At 40.7% G+C, this 25951-nt stretch overlaps 1 protein-coding gene across 1 annotated transcript in view; it reads left to right on the forward strand.

The window, feature by feature from the left end:
• The window catches only part of LOC109429147 (uncharacterized), a 56324-nt gene that overhangs the window by 17975 nt on the left and 12398 nt on the right, over positions 1 to 25951 (forward strand). The window contains exons 5-7 of the mRNA XM_062857656.1: positions 24628 to 25023; positions 25083 to 25527; positions 25602 to 25677. Of these exons, the coding sequence (XP_062713640.1) occupies positions 24628 to 25023; positions 25083 to 25527; positions 25602 to 25677 (917 nt within the window). The remainder of the gene's footprint in view (positions 1 to 24627; positions 25024 to 25082; positions 25528 to 25601; positions 25678 to 25951) is intronic.

The raw sequence follows: 25951 nt of genomic DNA on the forward strand, positions 1-25951 counted from the left end.
CCATCTTATCAGATAGAAGGATGTTGAAATATTCTAAATGTCATTTCGAACTGTCAAAAAACCGCACCGCAGCGCCGCACGGGCCGTTCAAAGCGAAATTCACTGAAGTGTTTTCACCCGGGTGAAAATCTCTTTGCGCGCTCCGTGTGGCTCTGCGGTACGGTTTTTTGACAGTTCGAAATGACATTCAGAATATTTCAACATCCTTCTATCTGATAAGATGGAAAGATTTCTAATTTATGATGTGCTTGATAATGTAAATCCAAAGAGCAGAATTTTCATGCGCTCAGTGCGGACAAGCCTGTTCCACGTACCGAGTTTTCTTTCTCGGGTGGGTCGTTGCAATTGGATCTTGTTCTTATTTATGTCTTGTTTCGTTTTCGCAGCTTGTTGGCTTTACGGCTGGCTCGGAGGGCCTTATACAAACCCCCTGAATTTTCGGAGGACAATAGTGCTCTCAGTTGAACTTAAATACCTAATGATGATGAACCTGTGCTTGTTAGTGGAACACCTGTAAGTAAAAAAGAAAAGATTCCACTGTCAAAGGATGCAAATTCTTATTAGAATTAAAAGGAACAGTACTTAACTATATTTTCTTTTTACTTCTTAAATTGCTTCCTTGGCACTCCGACGTTGATCAGCCACCCCTAACATGGGGGATAGACGCGTGGGCTTCGTGCCCGTGTGGTTAAGGGCGTCAGTCATCTAGCTATTTCGTAAGCCTCGGGGTGTATGTTCGCTTCCCGCTCCAGTCAGAGAAAACTTTTCGTCAAACGTAAAATTCTCCAATGGACTACTGGTTACCGGTTTCTCATATTAGTGATCGTTCAGATTGTACAATCTCTGTTTGAAGACGTTGTGGTGTCTTTTTGTTGTGAGCCGCTCCTCTTGGAGAACAGGCCCTCCGGCTTGATGAAGAACCTTTCCCTCCTATCCTGTTCACGACCAAAGTTGCCCATCGGAATGGACTGGTTAATCTTCTCTAAGGTTACTCGCAGTCCGTCCGCGGCCGATGCCTCGGGACGCAGGGATAGAAGTTTCTGGGAATAGGCTGAAGACCTCTATCGAAGTGTAGTTCCCATATTTTGAACAGCTGATTGTAACGTACCACGTTCGGCCGTGTCCCATGCTTCTGCGCGCACGCGAAGGTGACATTCGGTTGTTTCAGTTGCTCTAGGCCCTACCGTGGTGGCCGTCGGTAACGTACACTTTTAATGACAGAGAGTTTTGGTGAAGTTTGATTAAGTATTACACGGTTCGAGTCAGTGTTAGCGCCACTATACTGCCCCCACTCGCAAAACAGTCCCATATGAATAGGAATCACAGCAAAGATGGGACTGTTATGCGAGTGGCGGCAGTATAGGTCCTGATGCCAACAATGTCGGAGTGGTGCCGATCTGCGATTTCGTCTCCTACTAGGTGATCTCTTTGTGTAATCATAAAGGAGGCTGTGATGGAAGAAGGTGCTTTGATGAAGGTCATATTCTTGGAGACAGTGAAATCAATTGATGAAATCAGTAAGCTGATCGTTAGTTGCTTGATTATTTGGTTGGCGCTGAGTTTTCCAACCATCGGACTATTTTACTCCTCAAGATCTACCTGAAAGTTTGATTATCGATCATGCAGTAAATATGAAGTACCCGTTCTACTCGCAGTGATTGAATGGGTCAACGTTCACCATTTACTCTCGATATGCGTGTAAACTGCGTCGTTTTTATTGCCGTAGGACAATCATCTCAACGGACCACAGCACCACCCATATTCAAATTACGATTTGCGAACCGTAATTACACATTAAATCCATCATTCCCGCTGGATGCTTTTAGCACACAGGTGCCGATTGAGACATTAGATTACAAAGTCAATTAATTATTGGTTATTACAATCATTTTGACACCACCCCGAGTTGCGGTGGTTTTGTTGTGGCCAAACAGGCATCTGGAATCAGCAGGAGACAATCAATAATCGTGATCAATAAATCACGACTAATAAATATTTATATATGGAAGAGTGAGTTCTCTTTGGTAGCTGATGCATCTCGGTCTCGATGCAGCAGGGTTCGAATTTTATGATGTTTTAAGTAAACATGAAAAAAGGCGTCTTTGAGACGGAGATCAGTCTACATTCGATGTTTTCTTGGTTCTGGCCCCTGAAGATTCGAAAATAACGTGATGTGAGTTGATTATTGGACCCATATTCAGGAACACTACGCTTGGGGTGTCTCGATTTTGATTCTCGGTCGACTTAGAAACTTCCGTAATACAGATTTTCCTTACTTTAAATAAGTATCTCCGTACCTGCTACGTGATATACGAAACCGAAGTTACTCAATGGCATGGTAAATCTTCATGAAGAAATTGTAGAAGTGTTCACAAAACTTTAAGCTGAGAAGCAGGTTCTGTTTGAGTGGGAAGGTTACGCCAAGAAGAAGAGCAGTTTATGTAGTATATTAGGGTAAGTGTACCAATTATGGCTATAGTACCAATTATTCGCCATAGTTAATTTTCACCCTTTAACGATGTAAATCAACAAGAAAAAATTTGTGAACAACAGATCACGTTCACAAAAGATAGTCGCACTCATTCAAACTCAACATTTTCCTCAAATCATGGTAGAAATAAATCATTTTCCTTAAAATTTCGGCTTCCTTGCACCCTTTTTCGCCATAGTGTACCAGTTATGGTTAACCCCATAAGGAATGCATGCAAATAGTGCGAAAAGGAACCGAAGTTAAAAAATATAACCATAACTGGTACAGGGTTCCTATGATTGGCACACGCTGTAATCAATACTAAAAGTAGTTTTGGCTCCGTTTCTATATTTTTCCTGTAAAGTATGGAAACTAAACTGTCTTTTAACTTATTGATGACATTCGTTGGTCTTCTCGTTATTTTTGTATAAATAGCTTTCCTTAGGTAGTGCCATAATTGGTACACTTACCCTATACACAATACGAAACGTTATGTCATCCAGCTGGCATCATTCATTTGCGATTTATTTCCATTTTGCGAGATAGTACCTACCGTTTATAAACAATAATAACAGCGCTTATCAGTTGCGCAGGATGCTCCTTACTGAGAACGCACAACAATCATAATTTCCCTAGCCTAATCCGTTCATCTTTCACTGTCCAAGGAATCACCACAGCTTGATGTGACGTCGGATTTTCCAGGTGTGTGGAATGCAATCTACTCATTGATTTGTTACTTGTTATAAATGATTCAGATTGTTTCACTGTACTGAGAATGCGTAACATGGAAGGATTAGATCTATGTTTGTTGATTTCACACGGATGTGTGCTTTTTAGATCGTTGACTTGGAAAAACCCTATGAAGGTGAGTTTTTGAAATCACAATTATTCATAGTACAGCGTGTGAGGCGTTTTCCTGTACTGCCTGCATTAGCATATCCGTTCTATGTAAATAGTCTACAATGGGGTAGGTGGTACTTAGGGTAATCGTTCCCTTCCTTGTGGTAGTACTTAATGTTGTCACTGCACTGTTGTAGATGAACTGCAGCTAGAATGCACACCTGTGAGATGCGTTTGGAAGATCCCTAGACCTGATCCACACACGCACATGTTGTCCGAAGGAATGTAGACATGCTCGTAGAAAACTCAGGTACGTTTCGGGTAATTTTAGGAGCACTGTAAGGGGTTTTTGGACGGCTTCCTGCGGGATTACGAAAAGTTTCTGGGAATCTCAGGAAGGTTTCAATTGGACGGCTGTTCGAGTCCGTATGAAGTTGATCATCAATATTAACTTCTTTTCTCGATCAGCCTAGATAGCTGTGTAGTGTCGGTAGCGATTGTCTCAATTGGCTAAGAATAACACTACGGACCGCCTGTTCCGGTGGTAAGAATCCACCAACAGGTGACCCCTAATTCATGGTGTGATGCGGCTTTATGCTTACCGTGCCTAGGAATGAATGGCTAGGGGGGTGTAATAAAAACCTAACCGCTAACGGAGCCTGTGGAGTACCAGGACGCCCTCCACAGTATGTAGCCCTTACTGCGCTAACCGGAGCAATGGTGCAGTGGACCTTGTGTTTCTCCGAGACAATCAGCTGCCCTTCTTTAGTCTCACTTGAGGCTAAATAAGGGCGGGATTATGAAGATGTTGTTAATTAGTTTAAATTTTTACCTATATGGTTTCGCATTATGCGATTTACACAGTGTATTCTGTGTATCCTCGCCTTTGGCGTTTTCCAATCGATACCGATTTGGTTTTATTGTTGCTGTTCTTTGTTGTGCTGCTGTTGCGAAGAGTTTACCTAGTTTGGGTAGTGGCTACGGTTAGGATAGCTCAGATCAATCTTCAGCATAAAAGAACAGCAACGATCAATCTTTGCAGACTTATGCAAAATGGTACAGCCCAAGTGGCCTTGGTACAAGAACCTTACTTTCGTAAGGGAAATTTCTATCTAGGAAACCTTGTGAACCCGGTGTTTGCCACTTTCAGTAAACATGAAATGGCAAACCCGCGTGTCATGCCTCGAGCCTGTGTGCTTGTCAACAACGCAATAGTTGCTACACTCATCTCTGAACTACAGGGTGCGGCAGGAAAAAATGCGAAAAGTTCAAGGCACTATTACACGCTAAATATGGGATATATATTACTATTTTTTCATGACAGTGTATCAGTCAATGTCTATATTCTAGCACTGAAAAATAAAAATGAACACATTTGATGTTTAACATGTGATAATGTAGGCCTAATTAGCGGATATCAATAAACTGCGCGCCCTATGGTCATTAAACAAAATGACTGTAACAGTAACAAAACTAGCTCAAATTCTATGAACAACCAGACCACACTGATCCAGAGCCATGTAGTTTCACATAGCAGATGAAATAAGTACATATATTTGATGATATTGTAGAGAAAATCAAAAATTTGGTTTTATCAGATGCGAAATTTAGCGACCTGTGCGATTTTCTGCGGTTTGAAAATTCTGGTTGTCTTCATCTTCAGGCGCCGCCCTGTAAAGGTTAGTGACCAAAATGGGAAATTTTTTAATTAACTTTTCAGAAAACTAGCCTATTATAGATCATGGAACGTTGAAACATAGATTGGTTAATGTCAAATGGACGAAAATGAGGTTTGAAGTTGAAAAACACTTTCGCATTTTTTCCTGCCGCATACTGTAACCACCAGAGATGTATGTGCTATCACAATTGATGTATCTGTTGGAAACCTCAACAGGAAATACGTCTATTGTTCTGTGTATTTTCCACATGATGAACCATCCCCTACGGATGCTTTCAAACAAGTCATCGCATACTGCACTTCAAAAGGCCTTCCGCTAATTGTTGGTAGTGATGCTAATGCTCACCATATCATCTGGGGCAGCTCAGACATTAACTTGAGAGGCTCCAGTTTGATGGAGTACTTAAGTAGTACAGATCTTGCATTACTTAACATAGGCAACCGCCCAACCTTCATGGTATCTGCTAGAGAGGAAGTGTTAGATATAACGCTTTGCTCTAGCAGAATTAGTCACGAGCTGACCAATTGGCATGTGTCAGATGAAGAATCTTTATCTGACCATCGCTATATCTTTTTTGAACATTTAAATGTTACTTCGCAAACATTGCGTTTCAGGAATCCTCGGTCAACAAACTGGGATCTTTATACTGATTTGGTTGCAGCCAAATTTCATGGATATTCACCATCCATTGACACTCCAAGTGATTTAGATGATGCCGTTGATACTACAACGACCTTCATCATGGAAGCTTTTGAAGAAGCATGCCCTCTGCCCTCTACGGTCTGTGAAGATCACAAGAGGAACCCCTTGGTGGAACTCTGATCTGGCGAAACTCAGGAAACAATGTAGAAAGAGCTGGAACAGACGACGTTCGGCTGGTTCGGAGGCTTTCAGGTCGGCTCGCAAGGCCTACAGGAAAGCTCTCCGGTCTGCTGAACGATCCGGCTGGAAAAACCTTTGTACAAATGTTTCCAGCTTGAGTGAAGTCAGTCGGTTAAACAAAATCCTTGCGAAATCTAAGGATTTCCGGGTGAACGAACTTCGTTTGCCAAATGGCGATCTGACTTCCTCTGATGAGGAAGTTCTGGAATGCTTATTCAGCACACACTTCCCTGGATGTGTGGATATTACATCTTCGGATGATCCTGATGTCTTTTCTTGTAGTTATGATTCTTTAGCTTCGGCTCGGAGTATTGTAACTATAGAATCGATTGAGTGGGCTCTTAATAGCTTTGCTCCTTTCAAATCTCCTGGGGCAGATGGGATTTATCCTATTTTGCTTCAGAAGGGATTTGATTATTTCAAACATGTTTTGAAAAAACTACTTGTTTGCAGTTTTGCTACAGGGTATTCCCAAATCCTGGAGGGATATTACTGTAAAGTTTATTCCGAAAGTGGGTCGTGCGTCGTATGAAGAAGCAAAGAGTTTCAGACCTATCAGTTTGACCTCTTTTCTTCTGAAATGCTTAGAACGCATTGTGGATCATCATATCCGTGATGTTCATCTGGCCAACGTGCCTCTTCATGTGAACCAACATGCCTACCAATCTGGTAAGTCCACTGTGACTCTTTTACACAAGGTTGTTTACGATATCGAGAAAGCATTCGCTCAAAAGCAATCTTGTTTGGGTGTTTTCTTAGATATCGAGGGTGCCTTTGCCAACGTGCCTTTCGATGCCATATTGGAAGCCGCACGGAGTCATGGTATATCTCCAATGATTTCCAATTGGATTCACCAAATGCTCAAAAACCGATATCTCTTCTCGACATTGCGTCTAGCAGGGATTAGGAAATTGAGTGTTTGTGGATGCCCCCAAGGGGGAGTCTTATCACCGCTTTTGTGGAATCTCGTAGCAGATACGCTATTGAGGCAACTCAATAATAGCGGTTTTCCTACTTATGGTTTTGCCGACGACTACCTAACATTGTTAGTTGGTATGTGCATCAGCACCCTTTTCGACCTGATGCAAAACGCCCTTCAGGTAGTTGAGGGTTGGTGTCGCCAATATGGCCTTTCGGTTAATCCGAGTAAAACATCTATTGTTCTTTTCACGGAAAGGCGAAACCGTAATGGCGTTCGACCTTTGCGTCTCTTTGATTCTGAAATCGATGTGACTGAACAGGTAAAGTACGTTGGAGTCATTCTTGATTCCAAGCTTTCCTGGACACCTCACATTGAGTTCAGAATCAAGAAAGCTTGTATGGCCTTCGGGCAATGCCGGCGTACGTTTGGTACAACTTGGGGTCTAAAACCCAAGTATATCAAATGGATTTACACAACTGTGGTTCGGCCAATATTGGCTTATGGATGTCTTGTGTGGTGGCAAAAGGGTGAAGTGAGAACGGTCCAATCAAAATTAGGCCATCTCCAAAGGATGTGCTTAATGGCGATGTCTGGAGCGTTCTCTTCAACTCCTACGGCAGCGCTAGAAGTTCTCTTTGACGTTGCCCCACTACACATTCATCTCAAACAAGAAGCCCTTTCTTGCACTTACCGGTTACGGGTACTCGGTCTACTAGAGGAAACTCCTGTGAACCGCAGTTCAACACACACCTCGTTGTTTCCACTTTTGGTGAATTGGGACAAAATTGTCCTTGCTCCAAGTGATCTTACAATTGCTTGTAATTTTCCATATAGGACATTTTCCACGAAATTCCCTTCCCGGGAAGAGTGGACATCTGGTTATCTGGAACGAAGTATTTCAGACGGCATCGTATGTTACACTGATGGCTCCCTTCTCAAAGGTCGAGCAGGTGCTGGTGTTTATTCTCGTGAGCTAAGGCTGTATCAGTCTTACTCACATGGTAGACACTGTACCGTTTTTCAGGCCGAAATCTTTGCTCTTATGTGCGGAGTGCAATCAGCACTTCAGCAGCACGTAATGGGCAAAGTAATATACTTCTGTTCAGATAGCCAGGCTGCTATTAAAGCACTTGCTTCGGCCAACTCCAGGTCGAAGATAGTTATCGCTTGTCGAACTCAAATCGAGGAGCTGAATTCAGCAAACGCTGTTCACCTTCTATGGGTACCTGGTCATTCTTCCATCGCTGGAAATGAATTGGCTGATAAGTTAGCTCACTCTGGAGCATCACATGACTTCATTGGCCCTGAGCCAGCTATTCCGATATCGAAGTGTTGGATTAAGCTTCAGATTCACACCTGGGCTGTCACTCAACACAGACAACATTGGAATAGTTTGGAGTCATGTCATCAAACCAAATTGTATAGTGCTGAGCCATCTATACGGGTGGCGAAGTATCTAACTAATCTGTCTAAGCAGAATTGCAGCATGCTGGTCAAAGCATTGACTGGCCACTGCCGACTCAGCTATCACATGGCGAATATTCAGCAAGCTGATTCATTTGCCTGTGATAGCTGTGAATCCGATTATGGAACTTCGTATCATTTGATATGTAACTGTCCAGTTTTCGCGCAACTGCGTTTTCGAGTATTCGGTAAACACTTATTAAGTGAAACTGACTTCAGAAACCTGAATCTTCAGGATATTCTGTTGTTCTTAACCCGCTGTGGTAAAGAGCTATAGGCTCTCTTTCGCTTTATGCGTTATTACAGTGCCCTTTTCAGGGCGCTGTTTGAACCCATTGTGGTACGCTTGTGCGTTAGTACCCTCTTCCAGGGTATTTTTCCTATTTCCCTACCTGTCCCTATCCCCATCCAAATCCTTTTTCCTTCCTTTTCCCTCAGGTAGATGATGAAATAGGCTGTTATTTTGGCGATGGCACAAATGTCCCAAATGGAGGATAACGTGCCTCTGGAGCCGGCCTTCTGATACCTGATACCTGATACACACGCACATGTTGTCCGAAGGAATGTAGACATGCTCGTAGAAAACTCAGGTACGTTTCGGGTAATTTCAGGAGCACTGTAAGGGGGTTTCGGACGGCTTCCTGCGGGCATACAAAAAGTTTCTGGGAATCTCAGGAAGGTTTCAATTGCTTAACAAATTCGATAAGTTTTTCTCATTTTTGGAGAAAATACATGAAATGTCCTGATTTTCTATGCTGTTTATAGCGTTGGCCAATTTTAAATCGATGTTCACAACATCGATGTTTTTGTTTCAATTAAACGATTTTTTACAGTCGATTTTTCTTTCGATTCAAAAATATCAAATTTTGTGAATATACACTATGTGTATTACACATAGGCATTGCAGTTTTGATAAATCAAAATGACTATTTCAGATTTGTTTCTAGTTTCGTAAAACATATGAGTCAGTATGAACAATTCCTTCAAGAATTTTTCCATAGCTTGCTGCAGTGATTCCATCTTGAATACAGCCAGAGATTCCTTTAAGAATTCATCTAGGGATTCCACCAGACATTTCTTCGGGAATTTGACCTGGGATATCTTTAATGGTTCCTCCAGTGATGGTTCAAGTGCTGTTGTCGAGGTTTCCTTCAGGGATTTCTCCAGAGATCCTTAAAGGTTTTTCTGCAGGTATTCTTTCAGAATTTTTTTTCAAGAATTTCTACATATATTCCTTCCAGAATTCCGCTGGATATTGCTCCAATAATCCCATTTGTAACTATTCGAAAATATCTTCATGAAAATATTCGCAGGAATATCTTCAAGAAATTCTTTCAGAAAATTTTACTAGAGATTCTTCAAAAAATAATCCAGGATCTTCTTAAAAAGTAGTCTATGGACTTAGGAGTCCATTCAAGTATTCCTTCAACAATTCTTCCAGAAATTACTGCACACATGGATTTCTTCAAATTTTTAACCTACAGAAACTCTTCCAGGAATTCGCTAAGAAAGCTCGCGTGAGATTCCCCGGATTCATCATGGGGTTTCTTCACAAATTTCTCCAAGATTCCTCCAGGGATTCACCTGGGAATTCCTTCTGTGAATCTTTCGGGAACAACTTCCAGGATTATTTTGAAACTGAAAACAGAACAGAAAATAAACTAGGAATTCCTCCAGGAACTGTTTAGAGATTCTCTTAAGAATTCCTCTTGGGATTGCTTTCAAGCTTCCTCCCGGGGTTTCTTCAGGAACTGCTTCAGGGATTACTCTAAAAGTTCCTCTGCTTATTTTTTTAGGATTCCTTCAGGATTTCCTCTGCAATTTCAGAGATTTCTTCAGTACTTCCCACTGGGATTTCTTCAAAACATCCTCCTAGAATTCCCTCAGAAATTAATCCTTGGATTCAGGAATTCTTCCTGGGATTTGTCCAAGAATTCCTCCAGGATTCCTCCAGATATTCCTCCAGACATTCCTCCTGAGGTTCCCCCAAAAATTTCTTCAGGGATTCCTCCAGCGATTTTTTCAAAAAGTCCTCCAGAAGTTCTTCCAAGGATTCCTCCAGAGAATTCTCTAAGGGTTTCTCCAGGAAATCCTCAAGATGTTTCTTCTCCAGAGATTCCTCTCAGATTTCCTCTAGGAAATCCTCTAGGAGTTCATCCAGTGATTTCTTCGAGATTTCTTCCAGAATATGCTCTAGGCATTCATCCAAGAGTTTCTCCAGGGAGTCCTCCAGGAAATTCTTCTGGAATTCCTCCAGGGATTCCTTCAGGGTTTGCTTCAGGTATTCCTGCAGGAATACCTCCAGGAATTTCTTTAGGATTTCCTCCACGCTTTCATCCAGGAATTCCTCCTGAGACGGTTCGATGAACAATCACAATTTTTGATATTAAATTTATTTAGCCTAATACTCCAGCTTGTACTCCATGCTGCAAACGGATCATTTTATGGTTTTGCAACATTTTCTAATATCGAATCGATAGGAAAACATCGATTCAAAGCATTCGATTTAATCGGTGAATCTATTCTGCCAAATGAATCGATGTCTCATTCAAACTTGACCAATGTTTGTATTAGCCCTAGGCCTAAGATGATGTAGAGGTCTGTACATATCTTTCATTTGTGCCCAACTAATTTTCCTTTCCCATCCCTCAGCTGTCACAAGGACGTGACCGGGACAGCTTTGTGCTTTGGTAACGGACGGGAAGGAGGCATTTCTCAAAACAGCGGTCTGTGACTGTACTAGGGTATCGGGATGCTTCGTTGGCATAGTCCCCTCGTTCGGCCTATCTCAACGTAAACCAAAAACTCAAACAAACACGCATAACTGGATATCGGAAAAGCTATACGCCAAACAACTGTAACATTTCGTTTCAATTTTAACACTTTGGAGCATTAAAATTGAATGAAAATGTCACTTTGTTTTGCATTTGTAGACGCCATGATTCTTCGGCTTAGTGGGTAGTCTATACACATGATCATAAATGGCATGATTCTGGAACATTTCGAATTGACTTTTCAATAAATGAACATTTGATGCGACGGTCAAAGACGCTATTTTGAAGTTGTGTATTTGTTTTCAACGAATAATAACTATTTCACAAATTGAATGTGGGCCGAATATTGAGGACATTTTTTTCACTATGTACCCAAATCTTGGCCCATCAGTAAAGTGACGTCAAAAACACCGATAAAATTACGTCACAACATTGTTTGCGTAAGAACCAGAAAGAACGAACAGGAAGAAAGATTTTGTGTGCGATGACTGTAAAACATAACACATTATTAGGGTTGCGTTGTTTTCGTTACTTAGAACTTTAATTTAAGTGATTTATTCATAGTTTTTTGAAAATTTGGCTCCGAAAATGTAATTTAAAAGTAAGATTGGTGAACAAACAGAGATAATACTTCAGCAGAAATATCAAAATATTAGATAATTAGTGGTTCTAGTGCGTAGAAAGCAATAGGCCAACGTTGTATCCACTAATAGGCCAATTTTTGTACCATAGACCAACGTTGCATACCATCGCATCGAATCTTTTCAACTTCTTTAAGTAAAATCTCAAATATTTACGTTAGTTTACTTCCAAATGATGAAACATGCACAGCCTAGAGTGTGTAATAGGCTCAACATATTATTCCTGGTGCTATTAATTCATGAGTTATGGTCAAAATTGTCAAGGCGGCTTGCAAATTAGGCCAAGGAATGGTACATATACCCTACCTACCTACGAATTTATGCGACTAGCTTTATGCAAATGCTAATTTCAACAGTTAAGTTATTATCTTAGAGCTTTCTCTCCTAATGTCCATTTTCTTATGTACAGGGGATGGCCAAAATGTTTGAGATAGGCAACTTTTTTTCTCTCACAAAAAAGTTCAACATGCTGTTTGTCAACCTATTATATTTGCATCAGTTGCACAAATTTGAACTCGATTGATTAATCTTTCGCGAAGTTATAACCGTTCTGGTAAAACACTATTTTTTAGGCTACTAATTTTTGAGCTGTCATATCTCGGAGACCAGTGAACCGAATGGAATGAAATTTTGAACTTTTATCCACAATATATTAATGCTTGAAAATCATTTAAAACATGGGTACTTTTTAAACGTTGAAAAAAGTTATGATAGATTGACACTTTTTGGATCTTTTTCGAAAAAATGCGTTTTTTTTACATCAATGTCATAAAATTTTGTTTTTGATATCCAAAGATTTTCTACTTCTGTTCATAAAATATCTATAAAAAGATATATTAGAGCCTATTTGGATTAAAGAAAGAACACATTTAGTAATTTTTGTGCAGTATAGTAAATTTGACTCATTTTCCTCTAAATGGGTGAAAATGTCAAACCATCATAACTTTTTTCAACGGTTAAAAAGTATCTGTGTTCTGATGAACTTTCAAGCATTATTATATTGTTGATAATCGCTCAAAATTTCATTCAATTCGGTTCACTGGTCTCCGAGATTGACAGTTCAAAAATTGATAGTCACAAAAATAGTGTTTTACCAGATCAGTTATAACTTCGCGCCAGATTAACCAATCGAGCTCAAAATTGTACCACTAATGCAAATATAATAGGTTAATCACCAGTCCAAATTAGAAAATGCACTCTATGAAAAGTTACACTATGTTGAACTTTTTTGTGAGAAAAAAAAGTTACCTATCCCAAACATTTTGGCCACCCCCTGTATGTGTATGTCGTGTAGCAGACACGAAGATATGCTATGCCCAAGGAGGTCAAAAAAATGTTCATAACGAAATGCTCCTGGATCTACCGGGAATCGTACCCGTACTATCACCATGTTTATGCTGGATCACCGCGCGTTTGTCGTTTTGGTCCGGGAAGGTCTTGAGCTCGAGTATTTCTTGAACTGAACTAAAATTCGAGCTTAAGGAGAAACATCAGAGGATACACATATGGCTGCCACAATGGCCACGTTTTCAAGAACACTAATCTTACAAATTCGTAAACAAATCGTTCGTCGGATTTGTGCCTCTTAAGTTTGTATGCAAAATTTCAATGGGATTTCTTGAGATCTTCGTACGAGGCAGTTTAGTATGATTTTGGAGGCAAAGTGGAAGTGCCGCTATTTTCATTCGGATCGGCCGCGTCGTCGTCGTCAATTTGAATGTGCACATCGTCGTACCCGTGTTCTGTAGTTGGAGCGGTTCAGTGTGATTTCGGAGAAGATGCCAGTTAGTGGAAGATGCTGCAGCAGATACACACTGAACACTTGGATGGATGTTTATCGGTGAGCTCGTTCCATTTTATCATAATAATTATTGCTATATCACATAACATAAGTTGTATCCTTTTTCTAGCACACGAAACTGTTATATCTTTTGTAAAAGGCATCGAACTGTCATTTATTTTGATAAACAAAAAACATCTGATCCAACCAGTATTTCAGATTGGGCAAAGAATACAGGAACGAAGATTGACATTCGAGATATGCACAAAACTAGCTGCTGCAGTCATTTTGTCATATATTCATTGAAATCTTCGAAATAACACATCCACGTTTCACATATCGATTTCCCTTCATATTAAAGGCTAGAAAACGTATTTTTTACTTGAGTTTCCAAAGTTTCATCACAATTTATGTCCTATTTTAGATCTTCACGTGCTGCCAGTCTAGATCTATGAGGTCTTTGTTTTACTTCACAGCAATGAAAAATGGTATACATGATGAAAAATGATGTGGCAATAATGTTATAACGCATTTGACATTTCGATGCCCTGTATACCAGCGTGCGAAATCGGAAAGGCATCAACTTTTTGAGCCAGAATTCCACTTATGTTTTGGCTATATGATGTATTAAATTCTGCTCTGGTTTTTGTGTATTTATCTTAAAAATATTGAAAAGTTCGTCACGTCATTTGTCGATGCTAGTTTCCAATGCACTTATAGTTGATATTAAATATTTTTCTTTATTTTTTTGCATTTACACAAAAATTTGAATGGTTCGTCATCTTCGGTGTCGATGTGTGTACTCTTTTATTCAAAATGTATACGCGTTTTGATTCAAATAGGTTGCATGAATCACATCACTTAGACCAAGCCCACTCATGGGCTCCATCAAGCGTTTTAACGTTAAGTAGAGCCCCGAACAAAGAAGCGAACCGCACCGGTCGCTGCTAAGTAGGGCTCGAAAGCGAAAAGTTTACGTATGGTTCGTAGCAGGGCTTAGAATATAGAGACACGCAAAGTACGGTCTCTATCCGTAGGCTCGTGCGCTCTCTCGCGTTTAGCTCTCTGGGTAGCGTAAAGAGGAGACGAAAGAACATGAGTATGGATTTGTTGCCAGGTATATAGTTTCTAGAGAATGATTTTCTTGTTTTGTATAGGTAGAAATTTATTTTAGTTAACATCAAATATTTGAAATTTTCAACCAATGAATATCATAGATCGTTACGCGAATAACACAACAAATTGTCTGACATACAATTGTGATAGAGTGGCAATACAAACGCAGAAAAATAATAAGTTTAAATTGACAAGCTTTTCTTAAGTATGTTATGAATAAAGTTTTCGCTTCTTCGCCAATTTTAGGATCATGCATATCGAAAATGTATTGAGTTTCTCATAAAAATAGTTACGATTTCTCATAATCGCACCTTTAGTTTTTGATTCGGCCGATCGTTTCGAAACTAATATTTGAAGAAATGTATAGTGATTCAGTGAGTTTTGCTGTTACATGTACGTGTTAAACATGTTTGAGCCGGGTTTTCTACGCAGCAAGTAAAGCTTAGTTTCGCACATTTAAAAAAATGTCCAAATAAATAACTCGCGAAGTTCGTTCCGACAAGTTCCAAAATTATCGTCATCCGTCGCAGATTCCGGTGAGAAGATGTGCGTATTTTATAACCCGAAAAGATACCATTTGACGGTAATAAGTGACCACAAGGTTTTCTTTCTTCACTTTCCGGGCTGAGATCCCCCGCTTTGAAAGAAATGTGCCTCGCGATTCGTTTTGTCGTGTATATTTCAAAAAGGCAAAAAAGTTTTTGCTTGAGATCTTGTCAGTTTAGCTTATGATAGTTGCTAAGTATTCCGTAGGATTATTGAACGATTGCCAAGACAACATATCTTACATCTTTGTTTATATACTTATCTATGTAGGGTGATTTTGGATATTTTTGGTGGTATTGTTTTCTTCGTTATGAGGGGGTTTCATCGGCCACCATGACGAAAAGAGCAAAAGTGCTAACATTACACAAGTACTATTGATTGATCTAATTATTTTTGAGTTGTAGTATAGTGATACACTGGGATAATTACCATAAATGGGTTAGAAGGGCATCTTCTTTTCTTTTCGTTTCAGAGAGCGAGCAATAGGCCCTAGGCGTTAGGGCCAGGACACGGACTAAATACCTGTGTCCCATCCCAGGAAGCAACAAGGACCAAGGGGTGACACTAAGGGGCTGTCCATAAACCACGTGGTCATTCTTTTGGGACTTCTCAAACCCCCCCCCCCCCCCCGTGGTCATTAGTCCATACAAATTTTTTTTTTTCGTCCATACAAAATGGTCATTGGCCGAACCATACCCCCCCCCCCCCTCATGACCACGTGGTTTATGGACAGCCCCTAACCTTCTTAGCATCGTCACCCCCATCGATTTTCACAGTATTTTGCTTTTCCATGAACTGAGCGGTTGGTACGAGATGTCCCCACTCATTGTTTTTATTGTTGAATTAAAAACGCTGCACAGTACGCCTGGCCGCTTTAATGATTGTAATGCATCTCCGATGTACTGCAATCATTAATAATGACAAGAAAAATGATGGAAGTAGTCGTTTCTTTCATTTTCCAGGATTCTTTCAATGATTGGCTGTGTATGTGTAGATTAGACTAGACTAAAAGGCAAAAGAGTTATGGCTTGTTTGTTGTTTTTGAAAATGGTGGTCGTCAGTGGGTGGTTTATTAAATATAAATTTAAAAATATAAATTAAATAAACGAGACATTAGGAAGAAAGTATGCGAAATGGGTAATTTCACCCTTGTAGAAACAATAGCAGAAAAAAAAATCTGCGAAGACCCCATGAGAATAACACCGATCATACAGAATAGGAGATTCGACATTAGATCTATAAAAACAACCCAACAATTGGGGAAATCTTTCCAATATTACACATTTATTCATAGCTCAATTATACACATTTTCATATATTCAGAACATATTCATCAACATGTAATCTGGATCGTTTGGTACAATATGTCCACGCATCCCAAGGAGAATACATTTCACTAAGGTGGCGCAGATAAACATTGCAAACCACTGTTTGTCTCTTCCACTCTTCTGGTGTTCTTATGCAACTAAAATAGTGACGTCACTATTTCAGTTCCATAAGAACACCAGAAGAATGGAAGAGACAACCAGTGGCTTGCAATGTTTATCTGCGCCACCTTAGTAAAATGTATTCTCCTTGCACGCATCTTTCCTCCCCTGTAAATTCGAGAAGTACATTGCCGAAATAAAATATTCTATATTCCAAGTGTTTCGAAGAATCATCTTTGCGCGTAAATACAACGCAGTAGACCAGGCCGCTTTGATGCATGTGTTATATCTCTGATATGCTGCAAGCATCAGTATTGACAAGAAAAATAACACGATTGCTTTCTAGGGTGATTCCGCGTATGTATGAGATTAGATAAGAGTAGTTACGATTTTTCAAAGATGCATTGACTCAGATATCATAGAAACACTACAGTTATTTCTTTTTTGTAAAAACTAAATCATACCAATAAAAATCTTAAAAAATGTAGTCGAGCTGCCAAGTTTCACCAATTAAAATAGGCGGTGTGCAGGACTGCCATATTATAGGTTCCTCGTTATAGAAAAAGCAAGGTGTTGGATGTTTAAATACAACAATTGTAGTAACAAGTGTCAAAAAGGAGAGTGGGCTCATTATGTACTTTGACAAATACGCAGTCTACTTCAAGCGCATAGAATCTGCTTCCAACAAAATATTCATATACCAGCATCCAAAAGATCGCAATATATATTAAGATTTCCGATTGATGCTTTGTAACTAAAAGGTTGTGACTGAGTATAGAATTAGCTGATGTTAAAATACACGTTAATGAAAAAAGGTTGCGCAAACTTATCGCAGACTGTTAGAAGACAGCTTCTACTATGACCAGGATTCAAGATTCTTGACCTACGCGAAGTTGTAAAAGAGACTACTACGTTATAAATGTGTTGGAAATGCAAGGGATGTAATTATTCAATAAACCTAATTATTAAAAATGATGCTCATAATCTCAAATTCAGATAAATTTCTTGCGAGAAAGGCAACATGAATATTGAAGAGATGGATATTATTTTAGATAAAAATTCAACCTACAAGATTAAATACAATCATACATTATTGAGAAAATGATATCTTTAAATGCACCAAAACTGGTACAAATCACCAAGGGAATTATTTATTTGAATTCAATTTTTACTAACAGTTTTCAGTCTTATCCAAAACCCCTTCTTTAAAAATATGATGAGCACAGATTATTATACTGAATAAGATTTGCAATAACACCATAGAAATACACAAAATATTGCGATGATTTACAGAAGTGCAAAAAACCGATGGAACGGATATAGAATAGAGACCACCAGTGCGCAAAGGCGACCGATCATTATTTTACTCACATGGAAACGAACGACCGGTGCGAAAATGGGGTGATAACGAAATTAAAAATCGTTAACGACGCGCTGTTGCGTGTGTAGAATGAAGCCCACGGGTGGGCTTGGTCTTACTAAAGTGTTTCCAGATTATGTGAATTTTCCCCCTACCCACTAACAAAAACTCCTTCCCGTGACAGTCGTGGAGAAGATGAGGTGATCTCGGTCTCTAGTAGCAACTTACGTCACTCTAACATTCCTTCCCTTCCCGGATGACCGTAAGGACGTGGCCGGCGCTGTTATTGACTTAATAAAGTTTGGAATTCTCGAACTGTGCACACTGAGAGCGGTAGCTACTCCCAAGCTCCGTATGTTGGTTCCTTGGGCAATTTCGATTGTTCTGGTCAATCACGGAGTAGCAACTACGAATTGTACGGTCATCTATGCTCAATTGCTCATGCTCAAAATTTCAATGGGATTTCTTGATGTTTCACCTTAAGCCAACTTTTCCGATCACCATTTTTTTTCAGGATTCACCAAAGCACTAGTTTGGTTCTCTATCCAAATGGGATTTCCAACTTCTCCTGTCTAGCTAGAGCTGTCTAGTGCAGTTCCCCGCATTTGCATCCTCCGAGGAAGTCACCTATTTAACCTCCCCGTCACGAGACTCATTATTGATTCATAAAATCTCATCTCTCCGATCGCGGCTACCGGTGTGGCGGCAATCCGATCGTGCTTGCCGCATAGTTGATAACGATCGTCATCGGTGCGAACTCTGATGATCGGATGGATCATCATCGTCGCCGTAGTCGTAGTCGTCATCGCGTCCACCTATTGGGGTTTGTTTTCATTTTTTGCACTGATCTCCTTCCTCGGCAAACCTGGGCCGAGCTGAGTCGCTAATTGACTGGTAGGTATGCTTAGCGCCTATGACGGAGCTAGCCAGCGAGTTCGCGCAAATGTGTTTGTGCGTGACGACAGGCAACCAGTTGTTTCCTATCCGCAATTCGTTTATAGTTTTTGCTTAAAATTGATACTGACGGAACGGGTTAGGTCAGTCTCGCCGCGTCTTCCAATCGAATAAGAACAGAAAGTTCTGAGAGGGTTTCGGTTCGTTCTGATATGTGATATAAGAGGAAGTTTTAAAAATCTGGTTTAGTGTATTGTTAAGTTTGAAAATGTGGATCCTTAAACTTGTGATAGTCACTGCCTTAGCAGTTCAAAGTGTACAGCCGCAAGGTATGAAGAAAAATTTCCCCTAACGGTTTTTACAGTTATGCGATGTTTCCAAAAAAACAAAGATTTATCTCCGCAAACACGTTATGCAAAAATATGAATAATCAATCAAAAACCAAGGAAGTACCTAAGTCAAACCCGGATTTTGTTTTTGTTGAACGACAACCATGTTCGCCAGTGTGAGAAAGAAGTGGATATATTCTGAACGCCAAGCCGGTTCGTGTCTTTAATGATGTCTTTCGTGTGGTGTTCGCGCGGTGCCGGCTTCTCGACCTTGATGATAACTGTAGTAAGCGAGCTTATTAAGGCGAAGAACTCGAACGACATTCAAAAATTGCTCAGCCGCGTTGAACGCATTCTGGCTGCGTATAAACAAATCGCGGATGGCAAAAGTGATGGACTCTGTTCGGAAGGGGTATTCCAGGAGTTGTGTGTTTGACCACCAGCAGTGCAAACAAAATCGGAAGAGAGTCGTGTGGATCACGTACTCGTTTGATTGCTCGGTCGGTGCATTCAATGACACAGCAAGATTGATATTGACTTGTTTTATTGACAGCTGGATAATTTAGTGCCTCAAAGCGTTGTGAAGAAAATGATGACTGGTTTTTGATTTAAGTTGCTTACGATGATTGATTAACTGGCCGGAAATTATTATATTAATTAACTAAAACGTATTTTTGATTTATTTAATGCAACTCAAATATTGTGTGAATAATCATAACATTATTATTAAAGTTCATACTTGATACATGATGGGCTACAACTCGTAGTTGTGAGTCTACGCTGAATGAAGCATTCGCCTTCACTGGTCTCGGTCCTGGATCAATCGCTTCCAGTCGCCATGAACGTTTAGAGTCCTCAGGTCCTCATCAACTGCAAACAGCCAAAGTGTGTTCATCCTGCTTCTCATCAGTACGTGCTCGATACATCCTTTGTGGCAGTAAGTCGGTGGTCTCTCATAATTAGGATGAACCTGCCTAGGCGCATAGAGGTCCAATTTTGAGAAAAGCTGGCAGAAACTCAATTTTTGAACATGTCTTATATTGAATACAGTTTATTAAGCATTAATCCATAATACCAGGAGCACTAACTGGCATTTTAAAAATTTGGAAATATTGATTTTGTATCTTGTTAAGTGCCCCACACAATGCATACGTTTGCGTGTGCGTGACAGTAATTTGACAGATTTACCATGGGAAAACTGTCAAAAAAAAAACGCAAACCTCGACGGAACGGACGCTATGTGTTCCAGGCTTTACAGCGCTGAATAGCTGTTGATGGAAAAAGTGCTGAATTTTTGATAAAGAACACAAACAAGTTCAACCACTACAAACCGTCTGTTGATATATAATACAATTGCTTTCAAAAGTTTATTTGTAAGTTCTTGTGTATATCAGACATCTGCAATGGAGCAAGAGATCAAAATAACACTTTTGGCTTCAAAATTGACATTACATGCTATTAGTACGAGAAATTCTTACAGTTCGACTTGAAAGTGTCTTACGCTCCCCGCTACTCCTCGCGTTCAAATGCTCGTTTATGTATGCAGAATTCGCCAAAGAAAAATGCAACTGCCAAGAGCTGCCAAAACAATAGCGCCATGATGATATGTGTATAGTAAAATTGTATGATAAACGTCAATTTTGTTCGGATTTGGTTCGAAGAAATCGACAAAAAATGAAAATGCTTTTAAAATGAAATTGAGAGCTACATTCATATAGGCTAAAACTAGCAGGCTACTATGATTTGGCAATTTTTGCCAGGTATTTTCAAATCTGGACCACTGTGAGGCGGTCGCATCGCATACACGCGAAAGCACCACACCAGCTCGTTTCCGCTTAGACTGAGTAGGTTTCGCTCATGGCGCAGTTCATCCCCAAATATCTCGTTGTTGAAGTATGATGTCTTCCACCGAGGGCTTGCCTTGGCCACCCCTTCCTCTACCCGCTGCCTGCTGTTGTAGCGATACCGTAGCGAACCGCCAGGTGATCGCTGTGAATGATGCCTACAATTCAAACTACTTGTTGGGCCAGAACTACAAGAAGTAACGTCGATGATCGAGTCCGCTCCGTTTCGGCTAAAGATACTTTTGGTACCGAAATTAATCAAATCGACACTAGGATGGTCAGTGCCTGTAGCAGGATCGGACCCCAACTGGTTCGTGAAACGCCATTCCACGGCCCAGGTATTGAAATCACCAGCCTTGGCCCTGTCAGCACGGTTATCATACAATCCAGCCTCAGCGTGAACTGCTCTATCGACCAAGGCGGAGGCGGAGTTTACCTTGACAACCACGAAGCTCTCGTAAATAGTAGACACCATCACCCAGTTGTCGGTACCGGGAGTACTGGTAAGGATCCGCTGGGCTGCGTCATAGTGGTTCGAGTTCATCTGCGTTGCCTGCACTGTGACTTGCCTGAAGACTGGGAACGTTGGACCACTCGTTGGGTACTATCTGTTCACGGATTTCCCGGAATAAATCAAACACTTGAGAGGATTCGCGTAGTCTTGTTTCTTAAGCATGGCCTTCACATTCACATCGCCTGCACAGCTTGCTTCTGTAAGGGCTTTTACAGCCCCATGACTTGTGTGCTGGTTCCAGACGACTGAAGCAAGCCTCCGGTGGCACGTATAAGGTCAGTTGGAATACTGATCAGCCCATCTTCCCGTACGTCGGCCCCCAGATTCACGGTCCCCACGGTCCTGCCCTGTATCTCCTGCTTACTTTTCTTCTTTTTTCGCTTCACAATGGTCCACGGGGCATCATCCCTCTGGCCCGTCCTAACTATTGGTTGCTGAGGATCAATCAGTGGTTCCAACCCCCTGTTCTCTTCGATCCGGGACGGGCCAACCTCTCATGGTCTTGCATGGTCGTCATCATTGACTTATAAAGTCTAATCAGGACTTGCGTGAGGTCTTTACTGATGTTAGACTGGAAGAGAAAAGCGCAGCCACCTCCATCGAGAGCCCATCACTATTTTTATTGATAGGGGTGGTGGGGGTAAAGTGGACAGGTGGGGTAAAATGGACAGGGTACAGTTTCATGACTTTTATTGTTTTTCAAAATATTTTATCAATTGAAGCTTATGCCTAAACATGAATCATTATACTTTTGCTGATCTTGAACATTGAAATCAAATAAACCTCTTCAAAATGACAAAAAAAAACTTTAAAAATCGCGTGAAAAATCGGAAATGATGTAAAATCTGATTATTATTGCTAAGGTTTTCTCGTAAGTTATTTTCAAATTATTACAAGTTTTATCCCATAAACCAATAAAGAACACGTAGAAAAATATATGTATTTGACCGGAAAAAAAAAAATAAGTTTTGTAAAAAATATAAGTTTTGGAAATAATTTGCACATAATCAGACCTTGGGGATAAAATGGACAATCGGTTCAAATTTCACCAAAATTTCGTATTTTTTTTTTGCAAACTCCAGAATCATCAGCTTTCATACATAGGTGAGATAGTTGAAGTAAAAAGTTATAAAAAATATTTTATATCAACAAAATATAATATTCACCCAAAACAGTGCTTGTTTTTTACACTATTTTTACAATAATTATTTGAGTGTGTTTCAAAGGTTGTACTAAAAGTTTGAAAACAACAAAATAAAGGTATCGTATGAAATTTGATAGTTTGTATTTGAGGGGGTTAGAAGCAAAGGGGTGTAAGTGGCAAAAATCCACTTTCGAGTAAATGAGGTTTAAAGTTTTTGACCAATTTTTCTTCCCATACAAACTGTATGGAGTTTCAAAATCAACCCAATTTTCTCAGATTTATTGTAATTTTTCCAATCATCGTGGAAACAATCTTAACCCTTTGGAGACGGATGGGTCGTATTAGCCCAGCCGTGAAAACTGACCTTTACAAACGTATTCTATACCAGCGAGGTTGCATCCAGAAAGGCAAAAATACCGTCTCCAAAGGGTTAAAAAAGTTCCTGAGAGCTTGAAATCTGAAGAATTTTATGATATGCTCAGCTCAAAATCGCCAAAATGGTCACTTACACCCCTTTGATTCTGGGCGCCTCATTTAAAAACATAGAAATAGTATGCTGTTATATAACTTCTAACGACTTGTTCATTTTACCCCATTGATTGTCCATTTTACACCCCCCGATTTTTTTCACGCTATTTTGGTGAAGAAAATAATCAAAGAAAACAATATTTCTTAAATGCAATCCCTTACAAGATTTCTAGAGTATATCATTACCTTCCATGTTACTCGGAAAAGCAGATTGATTTTGCCGCATTTCCACTAGAAACGACCAAAATGTTTAGGTTGTTCACTTTACCCCAACCACCCCTAGCCCTCTTCTGTTATACTTGCTTGGGAGGAAATTTGATTACCCAGGCTGGCACTACGTGCGCAGCTGCCTACACCTCCTTCCGCTCTCCTTAAAGGAGACCTAGCTAGCGCACTTGTCGCGAAGGGGTTGACCTCGCCACTACCAATGCTTCCACTTTGGTTTTCATTGTTGATGTTGCTCATATTTAAATTCTACGAATATCACAGGGGTCTCCAGTTAGCCTAGTGATTAAGGCTTTGGATCGCCAATCCGGAGACGGCGGGTTCGATTCCCGTTCCGGTCGGGAAAATACTCTCGACTCCCTGGGCATAGTGTATCATTGTCCTTGCCTCACAACATACAATTTCATGCAATGGCAGGCAAAGAAAGCCCTTCAATTAATAACTGTGGAAGAGCTCAAAGAACACTAAGTTGAAGCGAGGCAGGCCAAGTCCCAGTTGGGACGTAAAACCATAAAGAAGAAGAAGAATAGCACGGGAAACAAGGGCCGCCACGCTAGAGCCCTGCATTAACACAGTAACGGACAAATTCCGCCCACAGGCTCCGTTATCGATCAAGCACAGACAAACAGACGTCTCACTCTACTAACTTCTCATCGTTACCCTTTTTAACGGTAAGTTTTAATATTTTGTAGTTCGCAAATCGCTCGGTCACAGCGCTCGCACCATTTTTGTTCCTGTTTGACGTTTGCTCACTACTGCCATCTACTGAGTGGTTTGCGTAACACAGCTTGGTTAGCATTGGGCGATTATGTTTTCGTGACGATGATTTTTATCGCAATTTGTTCCAAGTGATACGTCTGTTTGTCTGTGGATCAAGATTCTTTTCCATCCTCTCGATCACGCACTCCTCGGCATGGTTCTCTTGAATTCTTGATTGGGGATATTCCGTTTGACGAACTCTTACCAACGGAACGGAACAGGTCATCCGTAGTTCTATTCTTAGCCGGCAACTGCACAGCTCAGCTGGTTCGCTGAAGCGGGAGGGGGAGGGTGGTTTCGTCAAGCCCCAGAACTCCTGACCCTGCCCCAAGGAAAATGGTTCAAGCCGGTCGGGAAGTAGTCGTGCCTCCTTCGTTAACTGTCCGGAAATCTGTTGAGGAGAAGTGTACACACTTTCAATCACCTTAAATAATCTAAAAAAAAACGTATCCGATATTTTGAAACACATTATTTTCTCGATTCTTGCAGCTCAATCATGTTACACACCGAATGGCGTAATTGGAGTCTGTCAGGCGCTTCCAAATTGCCCGTCGTTGGTACGGCTCTATCAGTTCGATAGGTCACGACAAACCGTTAATTTCTTGGTCGCGTCCCAACGTAACTGTGGCAATCGAGTATCTGGAGGTTATCCTGTGCTGTGCTGTACCGATGGAGTACAGTATGAACGAAATCCAACAACAACTCGTTCACCTTTTGTGGAGGTTCCAACGACGACGACGACAACGACTACAACGACAACTACTACTACCACTCCGCGACCTACCACAACTACCCCAAGACCAACCACACAGGCTCTTGCAACGTCAGCTCCTCTCCGTTATGCCGATTGCATTGGACCGGATAATAAAGAAGGAAATTGCATCAGTAAGGATGTTTGTGAGTCATCTTCCGAATTCTCTGATTCAATCAACTGAATTTTGTAGGTTTACGAGCATGTCCCTCATTACTGAATGAATTCCTGCAGCGGCAGAAGGATCCTGAATACGTTAGGTTCATCCAACAGTCGAACGCCATTTGCAACTACATTCAGCCGAACGTATGTTGCCCTCTGGAGACGTACACACCAGCTCCTCCAAATCCTCCGCCAACAGTAACTCCTCCTGCTCCACCAGCACCAGCCACCGAGGGCCCAAGTCAACCGAAGCATACTGATTTAACGACGCTTCCCACCCCCGAAACCGGGTGCGGATACAGTAAAGTGGAGCACAACCGTGTGGTCGGAGGAGTGCCAGCTGCCATACATGGCTGGCCGTGGATGGCACTGATCGGCTACAAGAACGCTCTCGGGGAAGTGTCGTTCAAGTGCGGTGGGTCGTTAATCACCAATCGTCACGTGCTGACGGCAGCCCATTGCATTCGCAAAGATCTGTAAGATTTATTTTTCTTTTGTGTAAATATTGGACAATGGCACAATTTGAAATTCAATTTTTGGGTATTTTCAGTTCCTCGGTTCGGCTAGGCGAGCATGACACATCGACCGATACAGAGACGAACCACATCGATGTTGCCGTTGTGAAGGTGAGTAGCTTTTAGTTATTTTATGATTCAATGAACTTTTTGTGGTGTCAGATCTCTGGAACAGGCGGAGGAAGTATTTTGATTTTCGCGCTAGGCAAGCAATTATTAGTTTCATAAAATAGTGAATATTTTTATAATGATTTTATCGCAACCATCGTATTATTTACCTTTTTGAGCATTTCAATGGAAAATTGATGTATTCTTCAATGTTGTATTTGTATTGCATAATTGTAGAATTGAGTCGTTTAAACAATGTCGGAAGCAGGCATGGCAA

The sequence above is a fragment of the Aedes albopictus genome, chromosome 3 (genome assembly GCF_035046485.1).
Source record: "Aedes albopictus strain Foshan chromosome 3, AalbF5, whole genome shotgun sequence".
NCBI lineage: Eukaryota > Metazoa > Arthropoda > Insecta > Diptera > Culicidae > Aedes > Aedes albopictus.